At 37.2% G+C, this 26,034-nt stretch overlaps 1 protein-coding gene across 3 annotated transcripts in view; it reads left to right on the top strand.

The window, feature by feature from the left end:
* MLH3 (mutL homolog 3) overlaps window positions 1–26,034 on the top strand; it is a 40,366-nt gene that overhangs the window by 2,014 nt on the left and 12,318 nt on the right. For 2 of the 3 annotated variants that reach the window (XM_081292561.1, XM_081292563.1), the window contains exons 2-11: window positions 784–4,130; window positions 6,517–6,615; window positions 7,292–7,365; window positions 8,201–8,305; window positions 9,976–10,048; window positions 16,698–16,769; window positions 18,357–18,468; window positions 20,104–20,263; window positions 25,320–25,343; window positions 25,637–25,715. In XM_081292561.1, the coding sequence (XP_081148687.1) occupies window positions 845–4,130; window positions 6,517–6,615; window positions 7,292–7,365; window positions 8,201–8,305; window positions 9,976–10,048; window positions 16,698–16,769; window positions 18,357–18,468; window positions 20,104–20,263; window positions 25,320–25,343; window positions 25,637–25,715 (4,084 nt within the window). In that variant the 5' untranslated portion in view covers window positions 784–844. The remainder of the gene's footprint in view (window positions 1–783; window positions 4,131–6,516; window positions 6,616–7,291; window positions 7,366–8,200; window positions 8,306–9,975; window positions 10,049–16,697; window positions 16,770–18,356; window positions 18,469–20,103; window positions 20,264–25,319; window positions 25,344–25,636; window positions 25,716–26,034) is intronic. The other variant, XM_081292562.1, reaches the window with a different exon arrangement.

Raw genomic sequence — 26,034 nt, 5'->3', positions numbered from 1 at the left:
AATTACAAGCCCTGGTTTTACGAGGTTTGGAAAACCAGCCACCTGCAAAGGAGTGCAGCCATGCTTCCCTCTCACTTATGAAGAAGAGTGGGGTCCTTTACTGCTCACAGAACCTTAGTTTTTCCTGCAAGAAAACTTAAAAATCAAAGGCTTATATGCAAAGGAGTTTCTCTGTCTCATCCATTCTGTTCCCAGCCTCTTCCCTGAGGGAACTACGTTTAACCAGTAATAATAACAAGTCATCATAATCTCTTAATGCCTGTCTCTTCTTGATAGAAAAGTTGGACTTTTTTATTTCCTCCCGTGGCTTTACCTTCCTACTTACAATATCTTAGCACTTCATTATAAGTTTTTCTAAAAGTCATGGTTATTGTGTAATGTATGTTACGAAACTAGCTTGGATTTTTTTTTTCATGAATAATTTCTAGCTAATGTTTCTTAGCTGAATTTAATTCAGGCATCTGTTTTTGGTGAAGTGGTTAGAATTTCGAATACTGTCTTTACGGGTCAACATCAAGTTAATTACGATTTCACTTAAGGGCATGTGGGATTTAGAAAGAAGCAATGAAATTATGAATGCCTCTTTGGATGTTAAGTCCATTGCATCAAGCATTAGTTGTGTGATCTGTCTAGAAATAAGAGGGATAATTTTGTTTTGTTTCATAACTTGGTTTAATAAGAGATTCCATTTACCTCAAATGATATTTCTTCATATAATACTTGAGAGAAATGGATAATGCTGTGTAACTCTGAAACTTTGATAGTGTTTTTTTCCCCCAATAGGCAATTATTTCCATTCAGAGAAGGAAACCAGTGCCTGGCATTCTCATCACCTCTACCTGCCATGATCAAGTGCTTGTCAGTTGAAGTACAAGCCAAATTGCGTTCTGGTTTGGCCATAAGCTCTTTAGGCCAATGTGTTGAGGAACTTGTCCTCAACAGTATTGATGCTGAAGCAAAATGTGTGGCCATCAGGGTGAATATGGAAACCTTCCAAGTTCAAGTGATAGACAATGGATTTGGGATGGGGAGTGATGATGTGGACAAGGTGGGAAATCGTTATTTCACTAGTAAATGCAACTCGGTAGAGGACTTGGAGAACCCAAGGTTTTATGGTTTCCGAGGGGAGGCCTTGGCAAGCATAGCTGACATGGCCAGTGCTGTGGAAATTTCATCCAAGAAAAACAGGACAATGAAAACTTTTGTGAAACTGTTTCAGAATGGAAAAGCCCTAAAAGCTTGTGAAGCTGATTTGACTAGACCAAGTGCGGGGACAACCATAACGGTTCATAACCTATTTTACCAGTTACCCGTGAGGAGGAAATGCATGGATCCCAGACTGGAGTTTGAGAAAGTCAGACAGAGGGTAGAAGCTCTCTCACTCATGCACCCTTCTGTTTCTTTCTCTTTGAGAAATGATGTTTCTGGTTCTATGATTCTTCAACTCCCTAAAAGCAAAGATATATGCTCCCGGTTTTGTCAAATTTATGGTTTAGGCAAGTCCCAAAAGTTAAGAGAAATACATTTTAAATACAAAGAGTTTGAGTTTAGTGGCTATATCAGCTCTGAAGCACATTATAATAAGAATATGCAGTTCTTGTTTGTGAACAGAAGACTGGTTTTAAGGACAAAGTTGCATAAACTTATCGACTTTTTATTAAGAAAAGAAAGTACTATATGTAAGCCAAAAAATGGCTCTGCTAGTAGGCAGATGAATTCAAGTCCTCGGCATCGGTCTACCCCAGAACTCCACGGGATATATATCATCAACGTGCAGTGCCAGTTCTGTGAGTATGACGTGTGCATGGAGCCAGCAAAAACTCTGATTGAGTTTCAGAATTGGGATACTCTCTTGGTTTGCATTCAGGAAGGAGTGAAAATGTTTTTAAAGCAAGAAAAATTATTTGTGGAATTATCAGGTGAGGACATTAAAGAATTCAGTGAAGATAATGATTTTAATTTATGTGGTGCTACTCTTCAGAAACATGTGTCCTTAGATGAGAAGCATGACCAGGGCGGTTTCCAGGAAGCGTGTAATAATATTTTGGATTCTTATGAAATGTTTAATTTGCAGTCAAAAGCTGTGAAAAGAAAGGCTACTATAGAAAATATAAACACACAGAATTCTGGGGATTCAGAAGCTATCAGAAGAAAGACAAATGGCCCATTTTTGTACACTTATGAATCAGATGGCCCCAGTCATAGTAATATGACAGAGTTATCATTATACAATAAAGACAGCTGTTGCTTAGAATCCAGGATGTTAGAACAAGAGACAGTTGAAATATCAGAATCAAGAGAAAGTGAGAAACATAAAAAATCTTGCTTGGAACATAACTCTTTAGAAAGTCCATATGGAATCAGTTCAGAAATGTTTTCAAGCCCTTTTCAGATACAACATCACTTTGAGGAGAGTGGGGTAGATTTAGAAGTACAGAAAGAAAGTACAACTGCTAGTGGCATGGCTGCCAACATCTTGAAAAACAAAAGAATTCAGAATCAACTTGAGAGATTTGAAGATGCTACTGAAATGGGATGCCAGTCTCTGCCTTTTGAGACAGGATTATTGAGCATACATAGTGCTCAGAGAGAAAAAGAGCCCAGTGATTGTGGAAGAATAAATGTTTTTAGGTATGGACAAGTAAAATTGTGTTCCACTGGCTTTATAACTCATGTCCTTCAAAATGAGCAAACTAAATCAACTGAAGCAGAACATTCATTTAAAAATTATGTACGGCCTGGTCCTGCAAGTGCCCAAGAAACATTTGAAAGTAGAACATGTCATTCATTTGAGACTCCAGACATCAAAGGTTTAACCAGCACTCTAAGTAAAGAATCTGCTCAACTGCTGAGCAAAAATTTTTGCAGACAAAATACAAGTTATGGGCTAGAGAACAAACCTATAGCAAAATGCAAAAATGTTACTGTTTTTCAGGAAGGTGATAAAGAATCACACACAGGTTGCTTATTGCCCGATATATCCTCTTCTTTCCCTTGGTGTAGACAAGTTTCAAATGGTATTAAGAAAACAGATAAATTGATTGGTTCCTCCAAACCTGTAGGCCCAAAGAAGCTAAGCTTGACTTCACAACTAGGATCTTTAGAGAAGTTTAAAAGGCACTATGGAAAAATTAAAAATCCTGTAGATACAGAAGTGGAAGAAAATAATATTGAAGTTATTACCAATCTTGGTCCTCAAGTCAAACCTGACACTCCACTGAAAGACAAGAACCACTTAGAAAATTCTGACATCTGTAAAATCACTACTATAAATTGTATCAACTCAAATGGTAGTTGTCAACCAGTAAGTCACATCCTGTGCTCAGAGAAGTTTCCACTTTCCAAAGAAGATTGTTTGGAACAACAGATGCCTTATTTGGAAGAAAGTCCTATAACTCTAATGGAGTTATCTCACTTGAACAGAAAATCTTCGGATGTTGAGAAGTCACCTGAATCACTGGCCTCTAAATTATCCAGACTGAAGAGCTCTGAAAAAGAGGCTCAAACGATGGAGATTAGGAGTCATTTTATTGAACTTCCAAATTCAGATTCCAGCAGGGAAGACAGTAACTTGTACAGTGGGTTAAACCTAGAGTTTTGTGAGTTGTTTAAAAATGAACCTGAAAAAACAGACAGCAGCATCCTCCCAAGGTCAGATACTGTCATTGAGGTTATTGAGGATAATTCCCTCAATGAAGACAGTGAACTGCATTCAGGCAACAACAAAATGGAGAACACTGCAAAACCAGACACTCCTTTGGAGTTACCCTGTAGTGATTCTAAAATTATCGCTCAAGATTCAGATGTTCTCATCAGAGCTTCAGAGCAACAGATAGGAAGTTCTGATTCTCCCAGTGGAATTTTAATAAATCAGATAGAAGATACCATAGCCAGCCAAAATGGAATTTGTTTCTGGAGTGAGAAGTCTAAAGGAAAAGCTTGTTCTGAAAACGAAGAGTCAAACACATGTTCTTTGGATTGGCAGCAGCATTTTGATGAAGCCCTGGGAAGAATGGTTTATATTAACAAAGTCACTGGACTTAGCACATTCATTGCTCCTGCTAAGGACATTCAGACTGCTTGTACTAAAGACCTGACAACTGTAGCTGTGGATGTCATACTTGGGAATGGTAAGTAGTGTTCACTGGCATGAAGTACTTTTGAAGATGGGAATAATGGCCAGGAGTAAGGGAATTGTCCAAAGAGATTATCTCAGCAGACAGAGCTCTCGAAGACTGATTATAAAACGTGTTTTATGGTATACGAAAATTCTCCAACACTAAATACAGAAATACAATGAAGGGTTCACCTAGGCTGTAAGTGTATGTATACACATCTATGAGTGTGTGTATGTATAAGAGGAAGGGCAAAACAGCCCATTTTAATGAAAATGGTACTATTTAATAGCCTAGAAGATCCACAGTGCTTCCCTATCCCATTTCCCCCCTTCCCATAACTCCTCTAGAAACTTTTCTTTAAAGAAATGAAAGTTTCTCTCTGTGGCTTCCAGGCTAAGGGTAGAATGATTTTGTAATCATCCTCCATTTTCCAATAAAACCTATGGCTCAGTGCAGTACTATTTTATGAACTTTCCCCCCCAGAAATTAGCACTTAACCATAAATTTTCAAAATATAGGCTGAATATATACTGTCATAACCATACTTTTCGAGTGTACTTTATTATAATGCATATGGTAATCCACTTGATCTGTTTTTGGTATAAGAAGATGTTATTCTGGAGCATAATAATGTGACTTTTAGATCTTTATGAGGTTATATTAGAGCCTGGACTAGAGCTCTAGGTTCTCAGGTCTCAGTCAACAAAGTGACATTGTTTTGGCAATGTGTTGAGAGCCAGATGTTGGAGATGGTAAACCTGCTTTCTGTCTGACTATACTCTTGGCTTTGTACTAGGAGGATTAAGTGTTAAATGTGCATCCGTATTATGAGTCTTGAATGCTGCAAAAGAATGGATATTATATGAATGTAATTGGAAATTAGCTTATAATTTTTCTTTATGATGATTATATCAAGCAGGGGCCTCTGGCTTTATATAAGTTAAATAAGACCTTTATTTTTCCTTGTTTTACATTTTTTTCCTTTCGAAAAAAGATAACTTTGGGTAGTTTCAAAGTATTCAATAAGAGGAGAAAATGCTTCTCTTTCAGTATTGTTCCGAAGACTATCAAGTTGCTCTTAAGGCAATTTTATGTAGTTTTCAATCTAGGTCATTTTAGACCTAATTTTCACAGAATGCTTATCAGAAGTAAATTTAAGGCACCAACACCTCATCTTCCTGAAATGCAACTGCTTCTGATATGGTGCCAAGAGATAGTTGGGTTACATTCAACTGCAGATGATTATTGCCAAAACAAAAGGGAAAGTCTTAGCTGCCATACTCAACATAAACATTTGCTCCTGCTAATTAAATCTAGATGTTTAAACACTTCAATCCACTTAACTTTTTGGAATAGTTTATCTTTTAACGAACTTTTTGAAGGTCATGTTAACTGATAGTTTCCTAATGAAGAATATCTTTGTATAGAAACAAGTTCATAACAAGATGATTCCTCAGCATCCTCCACTCACGTGGAATGTTACCTTTCTGGAAATAGTTTGTGCACAGTGGTGCATTAGGACATGGTTAAACCAAAAATAAAAATGTTACATGAGATAATTTCTGTTGAACTGGGGATTGAACCCAGGAGCCCTCAACCATTGAGCCCATATCCCCAGACCTGTTTTATATTCTATTTAGAGACAGGGTTTCACTAAATTGCTGAGGCTGGCTTTGAACTTTGATTCTTCTGCCTTCGCCTCCTGAATCTCTGAGATTACAGGCATGTACCACCATGCCCACAAGAAATTATTAAGAGGTAAATTTTATTGTGTAGAAGAGAGGATACTTTATAAAGGTAATTTTTTTTGGGGGGGGGGACCATGTGTTGAACTCAGAGATCTTAATCACTGAGCTACATCCCCAGCGCTTTTTATTTTTTATTTTGAGACAGGGTCTTGCTGCTTTGCTTAGGGCCTTGCTAAATTGCTGAGGCTGTCTTTAAATTTCTGACCCTCCACCCTCAGCCTCCTTAATTGCTGGGATTATAGGTGTGCGGCCACCATACCTGGCAACATTGTAGAATAATTAGCAACATTCCTGGCCTTCATCTGCTAGATGCCAGAAGCACCCTTCACTGAAGTTGTGACAATGAAAAAATGTCTCAGACATTGCTGAGTACCCCGACCCTATGCAAAATTGTCTCCCATTGAGAATCACTGTGACCTTAGTGTCTTCACTCTGTCTGGTATAGATGAATAATTGGACTAAACATTAATGTGGATGCCTAAATTAACAGATTAATTTCATTAAAGAACTTCTGATTCTCAAGCTAGTGTTTACTAGTCTGCTTTATGTCTTCATTCAGTTTGTAGAGAAAGAAATTTATGTGATTTAATTTTTAATAGTTTATTTGTATGTTGAGTTTAAATTTCTAGGTTTTTCTTTTTGATATTTAGGGTCTCAGTACAGATGTCATCCTTTTAGAAGCGACCTTATTCTTCCTTTCCTTCCAAGAGCTCCGGAAGAGAGGACTGTGTTGAGGCAGAATAACAGAGGTGGGGACACTACATTTCTGGGACACCTCTTATACACCTACTACCTAATGCAAAAAACAAAGCAGGGTTGCGTTATTAAGCCTGATCAGTGCCAGCTGTGTCTTACTGGAACCAGGAACTCCCTGCAGCCCTATTTAACAGCAGAACTAAGTAATTCAGTGCATGCATTTAGATCAGAAATTACTTTTCCAGACTTGAGGTCAGTACTGGGTGATTATGCATAGTCTGTGGTGTCTTGTGATTGAGGAAATGTTTGTTATTTTTAAAGATTGGAGTTGCACTCCAAGTTATAGTAGTTTGATCTAAGCAAAACTTTTTGGAAAAAGTTACAGACATTTTTGTTTGTTTGTTTGTTTCTAAAAATAAAAAGTATATTTTTACCTTAAGGCTGTGAGGTTACTATTTTGAACCATAGTTTCTTCTGGACTTGTATTCTGAAATCTTGCTAACAGTTTGGAAAAAATCTATAATGTCAGAAGTTACAGTCACAACCCTAGTTTTAAAAGTAACATACCAAACAACTTAGAGATATAGTGTAGCAAACTCTGAACGTTTGTAGAATATTGGAATATTATGTCTGATCCTTAGTCTTGAGGCTGCAACCAAACAGGACAGACTATTCTTTCTTTTTTCCTGAGCTTCATGATGCCAGCTTCATCTGTCTCCTTTGTCTTAGATGCTGTTGGTAGTGAATCCCTTCAGTCTTTGTTTTCAGAATGGGACAATCCAGTGTTTGCCCGTTACCCAGAGGTAGGTCTGTAGCAATTTTTATTTGCCTGTTATTTTAATTTGAATTTCATTTAAGCTGGGTATGGGTATGAATAGCTATACTAATTTATAATTATGAATGGAAACTAGGCATGTTTGCAAATGATTTATTTGGAAATTAATTTTTAACATAGAGAGGAGGAATCATCATTTTGGAAGCTCAGGCAATTTGAATTAAATGTGTATAATCAGTGTACATCAAGTGAATGCATTTACCCTGACCTACAGCTTTAGTAAAATATTCAGAGTGATGATAATAAAAGCATCATTAGATAAAGCAGTGAATCTTCTATTGGACAACAGTTCATTGTTGGACCTGGGTACATGTTCTGTTCTCACTGCATTATCACAGAATGTTCTATGTGTGTTAATGAGGGTGTATAATAGGTGAACATTTGACTACTGATTCTTCAGTTAAGCTATCTTTAAGGACTTGATCATGGAGCATAGACAAAGTGTTCTGAAACAATATTGGTTTTTGTCAGTTATTTTGTTTATGAACAAAAAAATGTTAAGGGAAAACTGGGGAATGAAATTGACCAAATTATATTGTTATATCATGTGATTTAAAATGTGATGATGAATTCCATTATTGTGTATACTTATAATGCACCAATAAAAATTGTTAGTTAAGACTAATTCTTGGGACATTTTTAATCTATAAATTCCCTGAGTTCAACCCACCTTTTTTAGATTATTTGAAAATGAATGCTTTTAAAGGATTTTGAAATCTGGTAAAACAGACATTAAAAAATCAAATTTATGTCTGTAGATATAAAAAATTAAAATTTAAATAATGGTTTTGATGTCTCCCTAGGTTGCTGTTGATGTAAGCAGTGGCCAAGCTGAGAGCTTAGCAGTTAAAATTCACAACATCTTATATCCCTATCGTTTCACCAAAGAAATGATTCATTCAATGCAGGTAAAAATTGACTTTGTAATCAAACTACACTAGCTGTTGTGAAATTGGAGTAATTTAATAATTGAGACCACATTTGCCAAAGCACTTGGGGCTTATTTTGTTTGTTAATTTTTATTTGTTTTTTGTTCTGGGGCTTTTACCCAAGGGTGCTTAGCCACTGAGCCATATCCCCCAGCTCTTTTAATTTTTTTAATTTTGAGACAGGGTCTCTCTAAGTTGCTTAAGACCTTGTTAAATTACTAAGGCTAGCTTCGAACTTGCAATCCTGTTGCCTTAGCCTCCTGGAGTCTGGAGATTACAGGTGTGCATTACCACACCCAGCTGTTCCTTTTATCATCAGAAGTAAAAGTAAGGGATTAATTATAATTTCAAAGAAAGAAATGTCCTTAATAGTGTAAACAGGTTTGAAGGTAATGAATTGTAGATTCAGGCTTACAGTTTCAAGGAATATTAACACATTTCTATAGAGAATTATATGTAGATTTTGTGTGTGTGTGTATCTGTATTTTAGGAAGGGTAACTGGGGATTGAACCAAAAGGTACTTTATCACTGAACTAAGTCCTCATCAGTCCCCCCCACCCCTCTCTTTTATTAAGACTGGATCTCACTAAATTGCTTAGGGCCTCACTAAATTGCTGATGCTGGCCTTTAACTTGGGATCCTTCTGCCTCAGCCTCCCAAGTCATGCAACATTGGGCCTGGCTTGATTTTTATATTAATTGATAGGTCAACAAATATCAATAAATAATTTGTAAATCATTACTGTCCTTAACTGGGCAATAATGCATTTTTAAAAAAATGACCCTCTATTGTGTGGGGCTACAAAGACTTAGGGAACCCCAGACTGATGAGTTCCATTAACCAAAGGGACCCTTGTGTTATCTGCTTTTCTGTTTTGCTCTCTATGGCTCTCTCAGCCTCCTTGATTTCCAGTTTGGAAACAAATTAGGAAACCAGATAGAAGTAGGGGAACTCCCAAGGTGGCATTGACCTGGTATTGAAGCAAGGGAGCAGTTGGTTATGAAACAGACCCTGGACAGTGGAATAGGCTAAGGGATTTTGGCGGGGGGTGCCTCAGATATCTGGACAGAGAGGAGCCATCAAGGTCTGAAGCTATCAGGGGCTTTTTAGTGTTTTAATAAAGTAACTCTTCCAGAATGGTTTTTCTTGCTTTCACATAAACTTTAAAAAGTTATTTTAGTTCTATTTGTTAGCAATTGTGGTTATATTAATAATACTCTGGTCATATCAATTATTACTAAGAATCACTCTGTTGGGAAATTTTCTCATTTACTCTAAAGAGTTATTAGTCTGTTTCTCTTACATGCTTTTTTTTTTTTTTTTTTGTCTTCCTTTGTGGTCTCCCTCTTTTCATATCTTATGATCACTCTACTTGCCCATTCTCTCTCTCTCTCCTGGTACTGGGGATGGAACCCAGCGTTGTGCAAATGCTAAGCTAGCTCTGTACCATTGAGCTACATCCCCAGCCTAATTTGTTCATATTTTTTACCTTTCTTAAGGATTCCCTCAGGTTTGGCAGCACCTTATCTCAGTCTTAGATATGAATGTTATAATGTAAGCTACTATAAAATACAGTTTTGTGTCCTATGCAGATGAGCCTTTGTTAATTTTTATTTAGCATTGTACCATTTCTTTGAATGTATGGCAGGTTCTTCAGCAAGTGGATAACAAGTTTATTGCCTGTTTAATGAGCACTAAGACTGAAGAGAATGGCAAAGCAGGTAAGAATGGAGGTTAGCCTCAATTAATAAGCCAGCTAGTTTTCTGATAACTTCTTTTTTTCACATTACTTTATTAGGTGATAACTTCTTTTAAGGTAATTTTTAGTATACAATGCAATTTCAATGATTTGGCTAGATGAAGAAAACCCCTCTAAATTAAGAATATTATGAGGGGCTGGGGATGTGGCTCAAGCAGTGGCGCGCTCGACTGGCATGCGTGTGGCCTGGGTTCGATCCTCAGCATCACATACAAAAAACAAGGATGTTGTATCCACCGAAAACTAAAAAATAAATATTAAAAAATACTCTCTCTCCTTAAAAAAAAATTAAAAAAAGAATATTATGAAATAGCAGTTTTAAATACATTTAGCTTTATGTACATACACATGTATCATAAATAAGACACAGATTAAACTATTAATAGTAGCTGCCTCGGGAGTAAAAATGGGGGTGGGCAAAGAGGGAAATTTAATCTTTTACTCTAAAATATTTTATATTGTTAACTTTTTCATAATATTTTTATATTTTCCCTCTATAATAATAGAAAGCTTATATAATAAACCCTGTTAGGTTTATCAAGAGTTATTCAGAATCACTTGATGACCTGATTTAATGAAAAAATAATAGTTCATACAGAACTTTAACTTATACAGCATATACTAAATGCCTGCCCCAGGCCCTAGGGATACAATGATTGGGAAACATAAGTATGAGGAGTAACAATTACACAAACGCATAGTTTTAACTGTAGTTCTTGTTATGAAGAAGAAATAGAAGATGCTGTAAGAACCTGTTTTGTCAGGGAGGTCAGAGAAATGTTCTCGGTGAAATAAGGTCTGAAATATAGGTATGAGTTAACTAGGTTTAGAAGATGGGGAATAATGTACACAAGTTGTGATTCCTTCCTGTTTAGCAGGAGCGGCTGGAGATGAGGCTCAGAGAAGTAGCTAGGAACCAGATAGTCAATACCAGTTACTAGCTTTAATTTGTCCCGACACTGATTGGAATGATTTGAAAGGTGATTGGTTTTTTTAATTATTTGTTTTTTGATGTTGATTTGGGGGCAGTTTGTGTCACATCATATTGCATTTTGAAAAGATTGTTCTGGGTTTTTAGAGTGAAGAGTGGATTTTGAATTCCAATAACTACAAGAAGAATACAAGGAGGACATTGCAATATCTAAGGAATGGTGGTAGCTGGGACCAGGGTGGGCTAGGGAGAAATGAATGCATTGGGAAAATGTTTAGGAATCAACAGGGCTTGGTGATGGATTTCTAGTTTTCTGGCCTACATAGCTAAGTGGACAATGTTACAAAACCAAGTTGGAGATGTAGCAGGCTTGTAGGGGGACAATGTGGTATAAAAATCATGAGTTAATCTAACTTCTCTTTGAAATATTACAGATGAGATGTCAAGAATGTTTCTGTATTACAGGTGTTACATTAGAGATGTGCTCTGACCTGACGATATTAATTTGAGTTGTCAGCATAAAGCTTATCATTGAAATCCTGGATGTAAACTTTATCTCCTAGAAAAAGAGTAGTGAGTGAGGAGAGGTCCTGAATCTAGAATGATTCCAACATTTAACAGCTAAGTAGAAAAGTGTGAACCAGCGAAAGAGATTGTCAACGAACAGCAAGTAAAATAGTGAGAAAACAGAAAGTTACGTTGCAAAGCCAAGACTTTGTGCCAAATACTGCTAAGATGTTTAATAAGATGAAGATGTTTAGTAAGAAGACTGATTTTGTGACATTGATCAGCAAATGAGAGCTTTTGAGAGGAGAGGGAAAATGCTGATGGTACTAATGGAGACTGTGAGGGAGAGACTCAATCTGTGATTTGGAAGTGAGAGACCAAGGAGGGTGAGGGTATGGGTGAGACAAGACTATTTTTTTTTTTTTTTTTTTTTTTTGGTACCAGGGATTGAACTCAGGGGCACTCGACCACTGAGCCACATCCCCAGCCATATTTTGTATTTTATTTAGAGACAGGGTCTCACTGAGTTGCTTAGCGCCTCACTATTGCTGAGGCTGGCTTTGAACTCTCGATTCTCCTGTCTCAGGCTCCCAAGCTGCTAGAATTACAGCAAGACAATACTTTTTTTTTAATATTTATTATTTTTTAGCTTAGTTAGACACATTATCTTTATTTCATTATTATGTGGTGCTGAGGATCGAACCCAGGGCCTCACATGTGCTAGGTGAGCACTCTACCGCTGAGCCACAATCCCAGCCCCTAAGACAAGACTTTTTAATGAAAGAATCTTAAGTGTAATTACGGTAGTCACCCCCCCCCTTTTAAAATATTTGTTTTAGTTGTTGATAGACCTTTATTTTATTTATTTATATGTGGTACTGAGAATCGAACCCAGTGCCTCACACATGCCAGGCAAATGTGCTACCACTGAGCCCCATTTCACCCCTTTTCTGTGGTTTCACTTTCTGCAATTTCAGTTACCCACAGTCAACCAAGGTCAGAATATATTAAGTGGAAAATTCTGGAAATAAACCATTTATAAGTTTTAAATTTCATACTACTTTGCATCTTCTTCTATCCCACCCAGGATGTGAATTGTCTCTTTGTCCAGTGTATCCACAATGTGTATACTACCTGCCTATTAGTTGCTTGGTAGCAGTTTCCATTATCAGATTGACTGTGATGGTATCACAGTGCTTATGTTCAAGTAATCTTTATTTTATTTGATAATGGCTCCATAGTGCAAGAGTAGGGATGCTGGCAATTTTATTATAATATATTGTTATAACTGTTCTATTTTATTATTAGTTATTATTGTTAATCTCTTATTGTGCCTCATTTACAAATTAAACTTTCTCAGAGGCTTATATGTATGGAAAAAATCATAGTACCTACAGGATTTGGTAAAATCTGCAATTCCAAGCATCCACTGGGAGTCTTGAAACATGTACTTTGTGGGCAGGAGAAGACTGGTATAAGGAATGTTAAGTAGTGCAAGGTTCCCCAAAAGACCTGAGTGGCAGATAACCCTGAGTAGCAGTGGAGGGTTGGCTCTAGATTTGTAGACTTATGAGTAAGTGCCTCTAAAGTTTGAGAGCATTTAATTCTCTTTGTGTAAGTGTGGTATACATACACAATGGAAAGAGAATAAAATTATGGCATTTGCAGGTAAATGGATACAATTGGAGAATATCATGTTAAGCGAAGTAAACCAATTCCAAAAAACCAAAGGCCAAATGTTTTCTCTGAATGGGGGATGCTGATCCATAATGGAGTGGGAGGCGGCATGGGAAGAATGGAGGAACTTTGGATTGAGCAAAGGGAGGGTGGCGAGGGGAGAGGGTATGGGGGGGAGAGGGTATGGGGCAGGAAAGATTGTGTAATGAGATGGATATCATTACCCTATGTACATGTATGATTGCACAAATGGTGCGACTTTACATCATATATAGAGAGTTGAAAAGTTGTGCTTCATTTGTGTACAGTGAATTGAAATACATTCTGTTGCATATATAACTAAGTAGAATAAATTTAAAAAATTCTCTTTTACCTTGTTTAGTATATGTCAGAGGTCATAGATCAAAGGCAGATTAACCTAAAGTTCTATCAAAATTATCGTGAATTATAGTATAGTTTTACCATACCTAGAAAATTAATAGATTTTTCTCCTTTTTTTTTTTTTTTTTTTTTTTTGGAGTGGTACTGTGGATTTAACTCAAGGGCACTCTACCACTGAGCTATACCCCCACTTTTTTTTTTTTTTTTAATTTTGAGACTGGGTCACACTAAGTTGATTAGACTGGCCTTGAAACTACGGTCTTCCTGCCTCAGCTTCCAGAGACACTGGGATTTTAAGCATGCGCCACTGTGCCTGCTCATGCATGCTAGGCAAGTACTCTACCACTGAGCTATGTCTCCAGCCCTCTTTTTAGGGCCACCTTTTTTTTTTTTTTTTTGTGGGTGTGTGTGGTGCTAGGTATTGAACCCAGGGCCTTGTGCCTGTCAGACAAACACTGTACCAACTAAGCCGTATCTCCAGCCCCATACAGCCCCTTTTTCAAATTTTATTTTGAGACAGGGTCTCCCTGAATTGCTGCAGCAGGCCTTGAACTTTTCAATGCTCCTGCCTCAGCCTTGAAAGTAGCTGGGATTACAGGCATGCACCACTGACTTCTTTGTTGCAGGTACCAAGGGCGTTATAGATGGTACTCAAGATGGGTGTAACCACAAAATCTTCAGATGTTCAAAGAAGCAAAAGGAACTATTGAAATTTCTCTTAAGAGTCTATATTAATATTGTTAGATACTACCAGAGTATCTCTTGTAAAAGGATAAATATTTATATGCTCTTAAAAGAAACCAGAGTACAAGAATGCTCTTAAATACATTTTTCTAAATCAAAATGCAAGTATTTTTTCATAAACACCAAATGCAACCTATTCCTTGATTTAATTTTGATATTTTCATATTTTTAATGGATAAATTGACAGTGTGTTCACCGAGTGGTGAAATACCAGGAAAGTCTTTACTCCTGTGGTCAATTATTCTTTTAAATTATAATGAAACAAATTCCAGGTTTGGCATTTTATTTTTTTTATTTATTTTTTTAAGAGAGAGTGAGAGAGGAGAGAGAGAGAGAGAGAGAGAGAGAGAGAGAGAGAGAGAGAGAGAGAGAGAGAATTTTTAATATTTATTTTTTAGTTCTCGGCGGACACAACATCTTTGTTTGTATGTGGTGCTGAGGATCGAACCCGGGCTGCACGCATGCCAGGCGAGCGCGCTACCGCTTGAGCCACATCCCCAGCCCGAGGTTTGGCATTTTATGATGCATGTTTCTGCTTACAATAAAATATAGTTGTTCACTTATGACACCCTAAAGAATAAGGATTCAGGGACTGGGGCTGTGGCTCAGAGGTAAAGCACTCGCCTACCATGTGTGAGGCACCGGGTTCTATCCTCAGCACCACATAAAAATAAAAAAAAATAATAAAGATATTGTGTCCACCTATAACTAAAAAATAAATATTAAAAAAAGAATAAGAATTCATTCATTTATTCTATAAATGTTTATTGAGTACCTACAATGTGCCAGGTGCTGTTTTATGTGCTGAGAATATAATAGATAAAAATCTCTGTTCTCTTGAAGCTTCCATCCTGTTGGGTTGGAATATCAAAAATGTAGCTTCCATCATGAGTAATTATCTTCTACATTCTGCTTCATTCAAGAAATGGAAGATATCAAGAACACTATGTAGGGGCTGGGGTTGTGGCTTAGTGGTAGAACACTCACCTAGCATGTGCGGGGTGCTTGGTTTGATCCTCAGCACCACATAAAAATAAAGGTATTGTGTCCAACTATAACTAAAACAAAACTTTTTGAGAAGAAAAACTATTTCTCTAGTCAGGTGGTGGCTGGGTTGCAGAGGGTCTTGGTTATTCACATTGGGTTCAGTTCCAACTTTGAGATTACTCCTTCACAGTTTAAGATTTATTCCATCGTTTTGCTCAAAACAGGATATTCAGTATTCATCAAAACCGGCTGGTGTTCTTCCTATCCTCAAAGGAGTTTAAAATTCAATATTTTAGAGGTTGTTCTTGTGGTTGAACATGCTGTCAGAAAATGTAAAAAAAAAAAAAATTCTTTTTTTTCTTCTTTTAATCTTAAGCTCCTGTGCCATGAATTTGATAGTGCCATAGAAAGTATTTTAATCTCTTGTAGAAATAGGAAAAATAGACACTAATTACTTTGATTAAATGCATAAATCTCCACCTGTTGGCCCAAAATAGCAAATTGCAAGCTAAAAAATGAGAGCCCAAAGACCTGCTCTTCAAAAGTGAGACCTGTAGACAGGATCAGCTGGAAGTTTGTTAAATTGCAGAAGCTTGTGTATCACCACTAACCTAAATCAGAATTTGCATTTCAGTAAGATCTCAGGTAACATGTATGCCTTTGGAGGCATACATGTTCAAGAAGCCTGTTTAAAGCAGCCAGTGGGCAAACCCAGACATTGCCTGTTTCTGAATAGCCAGAGAGATAAGAATGGCTATGTTATGACATGGTTGAAAAGCAAAAAAAAAAAAAATAATAATATTTATTGACACAGTAAAATTATATGGAATTCTTATTTCAGTGTCCTTAAACATAGTTTTACAGGAATACAGCTATTATATTCACATTTTGTCTGTGACGACTTCTACTTAAACTTAAGAATAGCCATGACAGATATCATTTGACCCCAAAAGCTTAAAATATTTCCTCTCTGCCCCTTCATAGGAAAAAAAAAATTCTAAAGTGTACAAGAAATACATTCTTCATGAGTTGCTGATTATAATAATGTCTTAATGACTCTTCTTTGTATTAAGGTTGAATATATAAAGCAAAATTTGTATTTAAACATTAGGAAATGTAGAACTTTAACTTTGTTTTATAAATGAAATACTGACGAACTAAAGAGTTTTTTTTTTTTTTTTAAATCAGGGATAAATTTATTGTTCTCCCCACAATTTCTCTTTTTTAGGAAATAAAAGGTACCATTGTTGTCACTTAGTATACTCTCATGCTTATATTGTTAAATAAGTTGAATGAAACTTTTTCTTCCCCTCCCTCAACATAATGATTATTTTACTCTTGATCTGAGAATTGGAACCTCCAGTTATCCTTATTGATCTTGTAGGTGGAAACCTGCTAATCTTGGTGGACCAGCACGCTGCCCATGAGCGCATCCGTTTGGAGCAGCTTATTACCAGTAAGGATCTCTCTGCAATTAGAAAAGATTTGAGATACCCCAGCAGAATTAGTATAGCTGAAAGTTTTTCTCAGTGGAACTGTTGTGAGGAAACATGCATTGTATGTTAGAAAAATGAAGCTGAAGTCCTTCACTTTGGTCTTTTTTATAACTGGAATGTAATAGTTTAGTTTATTAATACTTACTTGGTCAAATACAAACTTGCTATATGTTATTGTCCACCCAGCGGTACCTAAGGTCTGGGCTAATTTTGAGGGGGGTTGAACCCAGGGGGACTTTACTACTGAACTACATTTCCGGCCCTTTTTATTTTTTATTTTGAGACAGAGTCCTTTAAGTTGCAGAGGCTTGCCTGAACTTGTGATCCTCCTGCCTCAGCCTCTTGACCTGCTGGAGTTGTATGTCTCTAGGCTAATTTATTATGGCATTCAGCACCAAGATGTGCCTCTTTTCCCACATGATCTTGGTATACCTTCTTCAAGTTCAGCAGGCAGAGAACAGAAGCTCAGAAGGCCAAATATATTGTTTTTATTTTAAAATAAAATTTGTTATTTAATAGTTTAACCAAATTCAATTATAAAGGCATAAGAAGAAATATAATGTTTCCTTTATACCCTTGTCCCCATCCTAGCTCATTTCTCTTCCCCACAGGCAACCAAATATTAATAATTAATAATAAAATAATGTGTGTCTTTCCAAAGTCAACATATGCTTTTTAATTTTTGCTACATGTTTATCTTCATGAGGCAGCATGTTCAACCAGGTGGTAAAATACCAGCAAAATCTTTACTCCTGTGGTCAAGTAATGAAAAACCTTAATATCAAAGAATTAGTGAAGAATCTAGGGAACTGTTTCATAGGCTAGACTGGCAATGCTATTACTACTATTTTCACTTTTTCTTATAAAATATTGGGAAAGATAAAATAAAAACCATATTAGAAAAACTTTTGCCATTTGAGAAGAAAGCTGATGGATTCTCTTCAGAGACTGGGAAACCCTTCTGATGCACAGAAGAGCCTTCTTGAGCTATAGGATGGCAAACCCATATATTTGCCCAGGAATCTACATTATGCAGCTCTGTTATTTAAATCACATTTACTGCCAGGTGTAATGAAGCACCTATAATGCCAGTGACTCATTAGGCTGAGGCAGGGGGGATCGAAAATTTGAGGACAGCCTCAGTAATTTAGTGAGGCTCTCAGCAATTTAGAGAGACCCTGATTCAAAAAATAAAAAGGATTAGGGATGTAGCTCTCTTGTAAAGTGCCCCTGAGTTCAATTCCTAGGAACAAAAACAAAAACACCCTCACATATATCATCTACAGGAACATTGAATTGTTTGTTTGAATGTGAAAATTAAATCTTATACTCCTTACTTTTGGAAAATACTACTCAAATGAGTAAACTGACTGTATATTTCCTAGTTTGACTTTAATAATGGAAATCCAAAGTCCCGAACTGAACATTGTAAACATATTACTAAGGACTAGAGCACTTATGTCATGGCTGTACCTTACCATGCTTCATTTTTATCTAAACATAGATTTCCCTTCTTACTCTTAATCCATTTATTTTTCTTCTAATAGATTCCTATGAGAAGCAACAACCACATGGCTGTGGTCGAAAAAAATTACTATCTTCCACTATAATTCCTCCACTAGAGATAACAGTGACAGAGGCACAAAGGAGACTCCTATGGTTAGTATCACCATGAAGATGTGTTGTTGATAATATAAATTCTCACAATAATTCTGTGAGGTATTAAACATGACTATTGTTCCATGTTCATAAGAGGAAACTGAGACCAAGAGAAGTTCACATGATGGCTTGTCCACGGTCATAACGATTATAAAGTGGCAGAGCAAGCACTCCATGGCAGTTCTGACTCCAGATGCCGTTCTTTCCACTGTGTCACAGCTGTTGAGTATAGGATAGAGTTGCCCTCGTAATTTTTTCCAGGAGTTGGCTTAGAACAGTGTTTGTGCTCTGCTGTTTCTGAAGGCAAAGTAAGTGCAGTAATTGCTTCCATTCTGCTTTGTCTTGATTTATTCTAGATTTTTCATTACCATAATCATATTAGGAAGAAAGTAAAACACTGAGATGCAAGAAGGGACAAATCATAAAGTGAGTCACAAGATAGGACATTTCCCCCCTTTTGGACAGCACAAGTTGTTAAAAATGAAAAATATGATTGTCTATCAATTTAGTTCAAGTTTGGGAATCTGGTGCTGCCAATACATCTTTCTCCCTGGGCATAATTTATACTTGAGGCAGATTCCTTTATTTATGTCCCCTGTTAATCAGGACTTATCATTTTCTGGCTGTTAATTACCCCCCTGCTTTAATGCTGATTCAGAGCATTTTCAGACCTTATCTTGTGCCTTCAACAAGAAGTTAGCACTGTTCCCCAGTGAAGAATAAAAACTTAGGAACAAGATTTTGAGACAAATTGATTATCTTAGTGTCAAGGATATGTTCCAGGACCCCCAGTGGATTCTTGAAAAAATGGATAGTACTGAACCTGCATATATTGTTTTTCCTATGTGCCCCAAAGCATGGCCATATATGTCAGAGTTAATCTATCTTTCCATATTTCATGCTCTAGTGCCTCCTTTGTTTGTATCACGACTATTGTGTTTTGGGGTCATTATTAAGTAAACTAGGGGCCACTTGGAACCAATAACAAAATCCCGAGACAGTTAATCTGATAACTGAGATGGCTGCTAAATGACTGTCAGGTGCGTGGTGCATACAGCACATGGATGTGTGGGACACAAGGATGATTTTGTGGGACAGCATGAGATCTTCCTATGCTACTGAGAATGGCATGCAGTTTAAAACTTGTGCTGGGAAGGTAGTCAGTGGTAGAGCACATGCTTAGCATGTGAAAAGCCCTAGGTGCAGCCCCCAGCACCTAAAAAATTTTTTTTAATTATTTATTTTTGGAATTTTCCATTTAATATTTTTGTATCATGGCTGCCCACAAGTAACTGAAATCTTGGAAAGTGGAAATGTGGATAAGAAGGGAACTACTGTAGTTCAAAAAGGAAATTTGAGAATAAAATCCCAAACAAACATATAAGTATGGGGAAAACAATACAGCTTTTAAAGCTTATGGCAATTTTTTTTAATTTTTTCGGCGGACACAACATCTTTGTTTGTATGTGGTGTTGAGGATCGAACCCGGGCCGCATGCATGCCAGGCGAGCACGCTACCACTTGAGCCACATCCCCAGCCCGCTTATGGCAATTTTTAAGAAACTATCAAGTACTTGGAACTAGAACTGAAATGTCAGTGAAGTAAAACGTTTACATTTGAGGCTATTTCTTTAGGTATTACCACAAAAATCTGGAAGATCTGGGCCTTGAATTTATCTTTCCAGACACTACTAATTCTCTGGTCCTTGTGGGAAAAGTACCACTCTGTTTTGTGGAAAGAGAAGCCAATGAACTTCGAAGAGGAAGATCTACTGTGACCAAGAGTATTGTGGAGGTGAGACAGCTTCCATTGTTGAGGAGACTGCTGAGTGAAACCTCAAATTTTGTGGAGAATCTCTATATTTTTTGGTATTTTAACATGCATTTACTGAGTTTGCTAGCAGTTTGCAAGGTGCTAGAAATTCAAAGGTGCATTGGCTCAAAGTGAGGAGGAAGATTTGGATAATTATAGTACAATGAAATTTGGCTAGTAGAGATTTGTTTAAAAAGTGTTATGGAAGTACAAAATGATTACTGTGCCCAGGGAGGGGAAGTGAAGGAAATTGCCACAAAAAGTCTGTTTTGTTTTCTTTCCTCCCTCTTTCTTCCTTCCTTCCTTCTTTCCTTCCTTTTCTTTCTTTCTGTTTTTTTTTTTTAAACAATGGATTGAACCCAGAGGTGCTTAACCATTGAGTCACATCTCTAGCCCTTTGTTGTTTTTTATTTGAGACAGAGACTCGCTAAGTTACTTAGGGCCTTGCTGAATTGCTGAGGCTGACCTCAAACTTGTGATCCTCCTGCTTCAGCCTTCTGAGTCACTGGAATTATAGGTATTTGCTACCACACCTGGCAAAATACAGTTTTCTTAAGAAAGGTTTTGTAGAAAGGTAGAATCTTCCAGATACAGAAGAGGAGAGAAAAGCATTCTTGACAGAGAACCAATGTCAGAGACTTAAAACAGATCTATATGGGGGGAACTATTAACAGATATAGCTCCAATTAAGATATATATGGGGGAGTGTTAGGAGTAGATGAAGGTAGGTAGGTTACCAAGATGAATCATAAAGGAATTTAGCTTTTTATATGGGTGCTTGTGTTTCATCCTCTGGTCAGCCGATGAGGAATTTTAAGCAGTAGAGTAAAATACATTTGAACCAGGCACAGTGGCACACATCTTTAATGCCTGCTGCTTGTGAAGCTGAGGCACCAGGATCACGAGTTCAAGGCCAGCTTGAGCAATTTAGCAAGACTCTTTCAAAATAAAAAGGGCCAGGAATGTAGCTCAGTAATAGAACACTTGCATAATGTGTGTGAGACCTTTCCAGTACTGCAGAGGAAAAAAAAAAAAAAGATATATTTGAGGTGGGCATGGTGGCATATACCTGTAATCCTAGTGGCGTGGGAGGTTTAGACAAGAGGATTGTGAATTCAAAGCCAGCCTCAGCAAAAAGCAAGGTATTAAGCAACTGAGTGAGACCCTGTCTCTAAATAAATATAAAATAGGACTGAGGATGTAGTTCAGTGGTCAAGTGCCCCTGATTTCAATCCCCAGTACCAAAAAAAAGATACATTTGAGATTGTATTTTTAAATATGGTTACTCTATTTATATGTTTTAGCAGAGGTTCAGAAGCCACAGCTGGAATGTGGCCCTGGAGGTGTTAGGAAGGACCATTACTTCTTACTTTATTTCATATTTTTTACAACAAATATAATTTATTTTGTTTTGTTGCTTCCCCAGCCATCTTGTTTTCCATTATAGCTTTCCCTTTTTTCTCTACTGATTTAGACGTTAGATACTCCATTCATATCCTTTTAGAGACTAGTCTTGAATTTTTACATGCATAGTTAGCAAAGTTTAAAGGTAATTTTTTTTCTCTGTCCTCTTCCTAAACTGTATATAAACATTCCCTTTATCTGCCATCATTTCCTTCTCATCTTCCATGTTTTTGTTTAATATTTTATTTCCACCTTGTTTTTAAGACTTCAATGATCATGAATTCAATAACACTGAAATTAACCAAAATATTTATCAGAGTCTTTGTTTGCTCTTGCCTCCTATATCCTACTTATTACTTCTGGGTGGTTTTCTTTTTACCAAAATAAATTTTTTAAAAGTTATTTTGTTAAGAATCCATGAATTATAAGCTGTCTTTGAAAATTCTTTATTTTGCTTTCATACTTGCAAGATTGCCTAGCTGAAAACATCACCATTTATCCTTTAATATTTTGGAAATATTCCACTACTTTTGACTTTCTTTTTTTTTTTTTTTTTTTGCCGCTGAAGTTCAGTCAGTCTAATTATCACTACTCTGTGGGTAATCTGATTTCCCCCTGGTTGCTTCTTAGATTTTCTTTTATGTGGTGCTGAGGATGGAATCCAGTTCCTCATGTGTGCTAGGCGAGCGCTCTACCACTGAGCCACAACCCCCAGCCCCGCTTTTGGATTTTTGTATTTATCTTTGGTGTTCTGCAGTTTCATTATGATGTATTAGTATAGATTTGTTTTCATTTCTTTCTTGAGATTCATCTGCTTCTTCAGTGTGGAAAGTGTACATCATTGTTGCTTCCAGTATTGCTGCTCTGCACCCCTTGCCCCCACTCCTGTAAGAAATCTGCTGGATCTTATCTGTGTAGTCTCCATGTTTCAGACTCTTTCACATTTCCCATTGCTTTATCTCTAGTACATTCTGGGAAATTTCCTTGTATGTCTTCCAGTGAACTAAAGTCTGTCTTCATTTGCTTTTTAATTATATATTTATACACTGAGTCTTTTTACTTCAACTACTATTTTTTTTTATTTCCAGAAGTTTTGTTTGGTTCTTTTTTCAAATCTGCTTGTTATTTTTTCCTTATGATTTTATATTCCTTTTTCTCTAGCACTTTCTATTTGGAGCACAGGCAAATCAGTCCATTTGCCTAGTAATCTGAGTGACTTCACTGATCTCTAAAATAAAAAGTAGAAGATAGATTTAGTGGCTAAATTCTGTGATAGGTTGATCTGGAGGAGATGTGAGGCAGAGAGAGCCGTTGAGGGGCGATTGCACTTGGTCAAATAGGAGAGGATGAGGATTTGACTAAGTCAGCCAATGGAAAGGAGGGACATATTTGAGAGACCTAATTTGGTAGATAGAATCAATAAGACCTGGTGATGAAGGAGAAAACATATTACCAGGGATTCCAAGGGTTCTAACCTGAGGACAGAAGGATGGAGGTGTCATTAACAGACACAGGAATAGAGAAGGGAAGCACATCTGGCCAGGAGTTGGATTATGATCTTGGTGTGGACACACTGAATGTGTCTTCATGGGACACCCAGCGGGTGGGCTGACCTACAGAGCTAGCACTTGGAAGAGAAATCTGGGCTGTAGTCAAGAGCTTGTACATTTTGGCAATATCAGAGACTGGAGAAGGGTCTAGAGAAAGGAAGTGATTGTCCAGGGAGAACTGGAAGAGCAAAAAATGGAGAGAGCAAAAGGAACACCAGCATCACCGTGTGTATGTTTGTCAAGGGTCTGGAAAGTGATTGCTGAAAAGAGATGGATGAAAATGATTAAGGAAGGATGAAATCCAGAAAAAGTAACATTGCCAAAATGAAGAGAAGTTGTAAGCAAGAAGAGACGATAACTGGCTATAAAACAAAGCCTGAGAAGTTGGGTTTAGCTGTCTTGAGGACAGTGGTCATCTTGTAGAATCCCCTCTTGAGAATGAAGTGGGGCAGAAGACAGAATGGGGGACAGGAGTGAACAAAAGGAAAGGAATGAGGCAGGTAGACTATTCTTCCATCAGCTTTGGCTAGACAAACAAAGAGAGATGTGGGACAACTAACCATTAGGGAAGGTCAAGAAGTGGAGGGCAGGACAGAGGGCTGAGGAAGGAGTTTTGTTTAAGACGGGAGAGACACAAGTGTGATTAGGCTACAGGTGAGAGGACGGATGTACAAGAGCAAGAGGCAATTTGTGGACTACCTGGATCCTAACCTTCCCACAGTTGCCTTTTGATCTGGCAAACTTTGCTTTGCTCTCAGCAGACCTCTTTTCTCCACAGAGCTCATTTCCAAATTGTCTTAAATCCAAAAGATAGGATCTGTTAGAATCTTGTATTGTACTTCAACCCCTAAAAATGTAACTGGAAAATTATAATAAAAACTTTTCCTAGAGCGACTTCAAAGACTACTTTTACAGAGTTTACTTCAAATTGAAACAAAGCTTACAGTTTCAGATAATCAAGATTTTCTGAAATCTGATCAGACTGATCAAGAGAGATTTTGTTGATTCTGGAAGAAGCTGGAACAGTTTGGTGTTTTGAGGTGGTAACTCTTTGAATCCTAGCAGTTGAAAGAACATTTAATACATCCTTCTATAACACTCTGTATTCCAGTCTGCTGAATGAGCTTTTAAACATTATTTAAATTATACAGTATTACTTGAACCATTGAAATGGGAAATAAGCTGAGAATTAGACCCTTCTTCCCCTCATCAGACTTACAAATTGATGTTTTACAGACTCAGATATACATACACAAAAGAGAACAGTAAAGAAATTAGGTTTGATTTCCATCCATACCAAGCTTTGTTAGTAAATGGGTGTTTCATCTTTCTATTTAGGTTTGTTTGGGAAAATATGTGGTTCATATATAGTATTTATCATGTGGCTCTTGGTAACAGTGCTCATTTATAAATTTGGTCAACTAGAATATATAGGAAAGAGAGAAGAGAGTGTTCTGAGTTTGATTTAAAAAGAAAATCACCCTGTTGTAATCTTAGGAAGATGATTTTTACATTGCCATTTCCATGAGTAAAGAAATCTAGTTTTCTTATAAAGAAATCATTAAATGTGCTGAATCTCCCAACAATTTTCTTTCCTCGAGAGGTTAAACAAATTGGTACCATTAAATAATGCTGGGTTTGAATTTCTTTAAAGTTCTTTTGTAGTATGTATGGATACTTAACTGTTGAAAAGGTCACCCCAGGGGCAGAGATATCCAGGAGAGGAGAAACTTCTTTAGAAAAAGAGCTTGTTGACATGAAGGGAATTGTTCCCAAAAAAGACTGTGGGAAGTAAATTTATTTCTGCTTGTAATATCTAAACAAGTGACAGTGCACAGTGTGTTGATGATTTTTGTGTATTTATTCTCATCTTGTGTGTAACATTACACTTGTTGTGGCCAAGATTACACATACAAATAGACAGTCTTACAACAAAATAAATCTGTACCTAAGTGCTGTATCGCTGGAACTCTCTTCTTCAGGAAGCATGTCTTAAAGGAGATAATTGGGATAACCTGTAAATACTGAAGGGCTGGTATAATATAACAGTGGACTAATGCCTGGTTTCCTTTTTTGATTTGTAGGAATTTGTTCAAGAACAAGTGGAGGTAAGCTTTTCTCTCGAGGTTTCACACAGAGTGCCACACATAAAAGGCTTCATTGTCTCATTTCCTTCTCATGTAATAACATAGCTGCGGGCTAGGGATGTGGCTCAAGCGGTAGCGCGCTCGCCTGGCATGCGTGCGGCCCAGGTTCGATCCTTAGCACCACAATACAAACAAAGATGTTGTGTCCGCCAAAAACTAAAAATATATATATATATATATATTAAAACCTCTCTCTCTCTCTCTCTCTCTCTCTCTCTCTCTCTCTCTCTCTTAAAAAAAACAAAAAAACATAGCTGCTCCAGGCCACAGGAAGCATCCAGGGGACTTTGCCACTGACCGTCCAGAAGGTGTTGGCCTCCCAAGCCTGCCATGGTAAGAGCCTCAACAGCCAGCTGTGGAGTCATCCAGGTGCTGAGCACTGGCCTCAGTGCAGTGACTGAGAAAGAAGCAGATGAATGTTTCTGCTTCTCCTCAGAGAGTATGATTTAGATTTTAAAAAGAAAGAAAAACTGAGTACACAAAAGCAAAGCCTAAAAAATTTTACAAAGTGTGATGCCAACACTGACTTTCGTGAGCAGAGGAGTGACTTCTTTTAAATGAATGCATTACAATTATGCATAACAGTGGGATTTGTTGTTACATATTTGCACATGTGCTGGAGGAGTGACTGTTACAGGAGGCACAAACGGAG

The sequence above is a fragment of the Spermophilus citellus genome, assembly GCF_964194105.1.
Source record: "Spermophilus citellus genome assembly, chromosome: 4".
NCBI lineage: Eukaryota > Metazoa > Chordata > Mammalia > Rodentia > Sciuridae > Spermophilus > Spermophilus citellus.
Note: the sequence above shows the minus strand (reverse complement) of the source record. Positions and strands in the feature narration are given on the sequence as shown.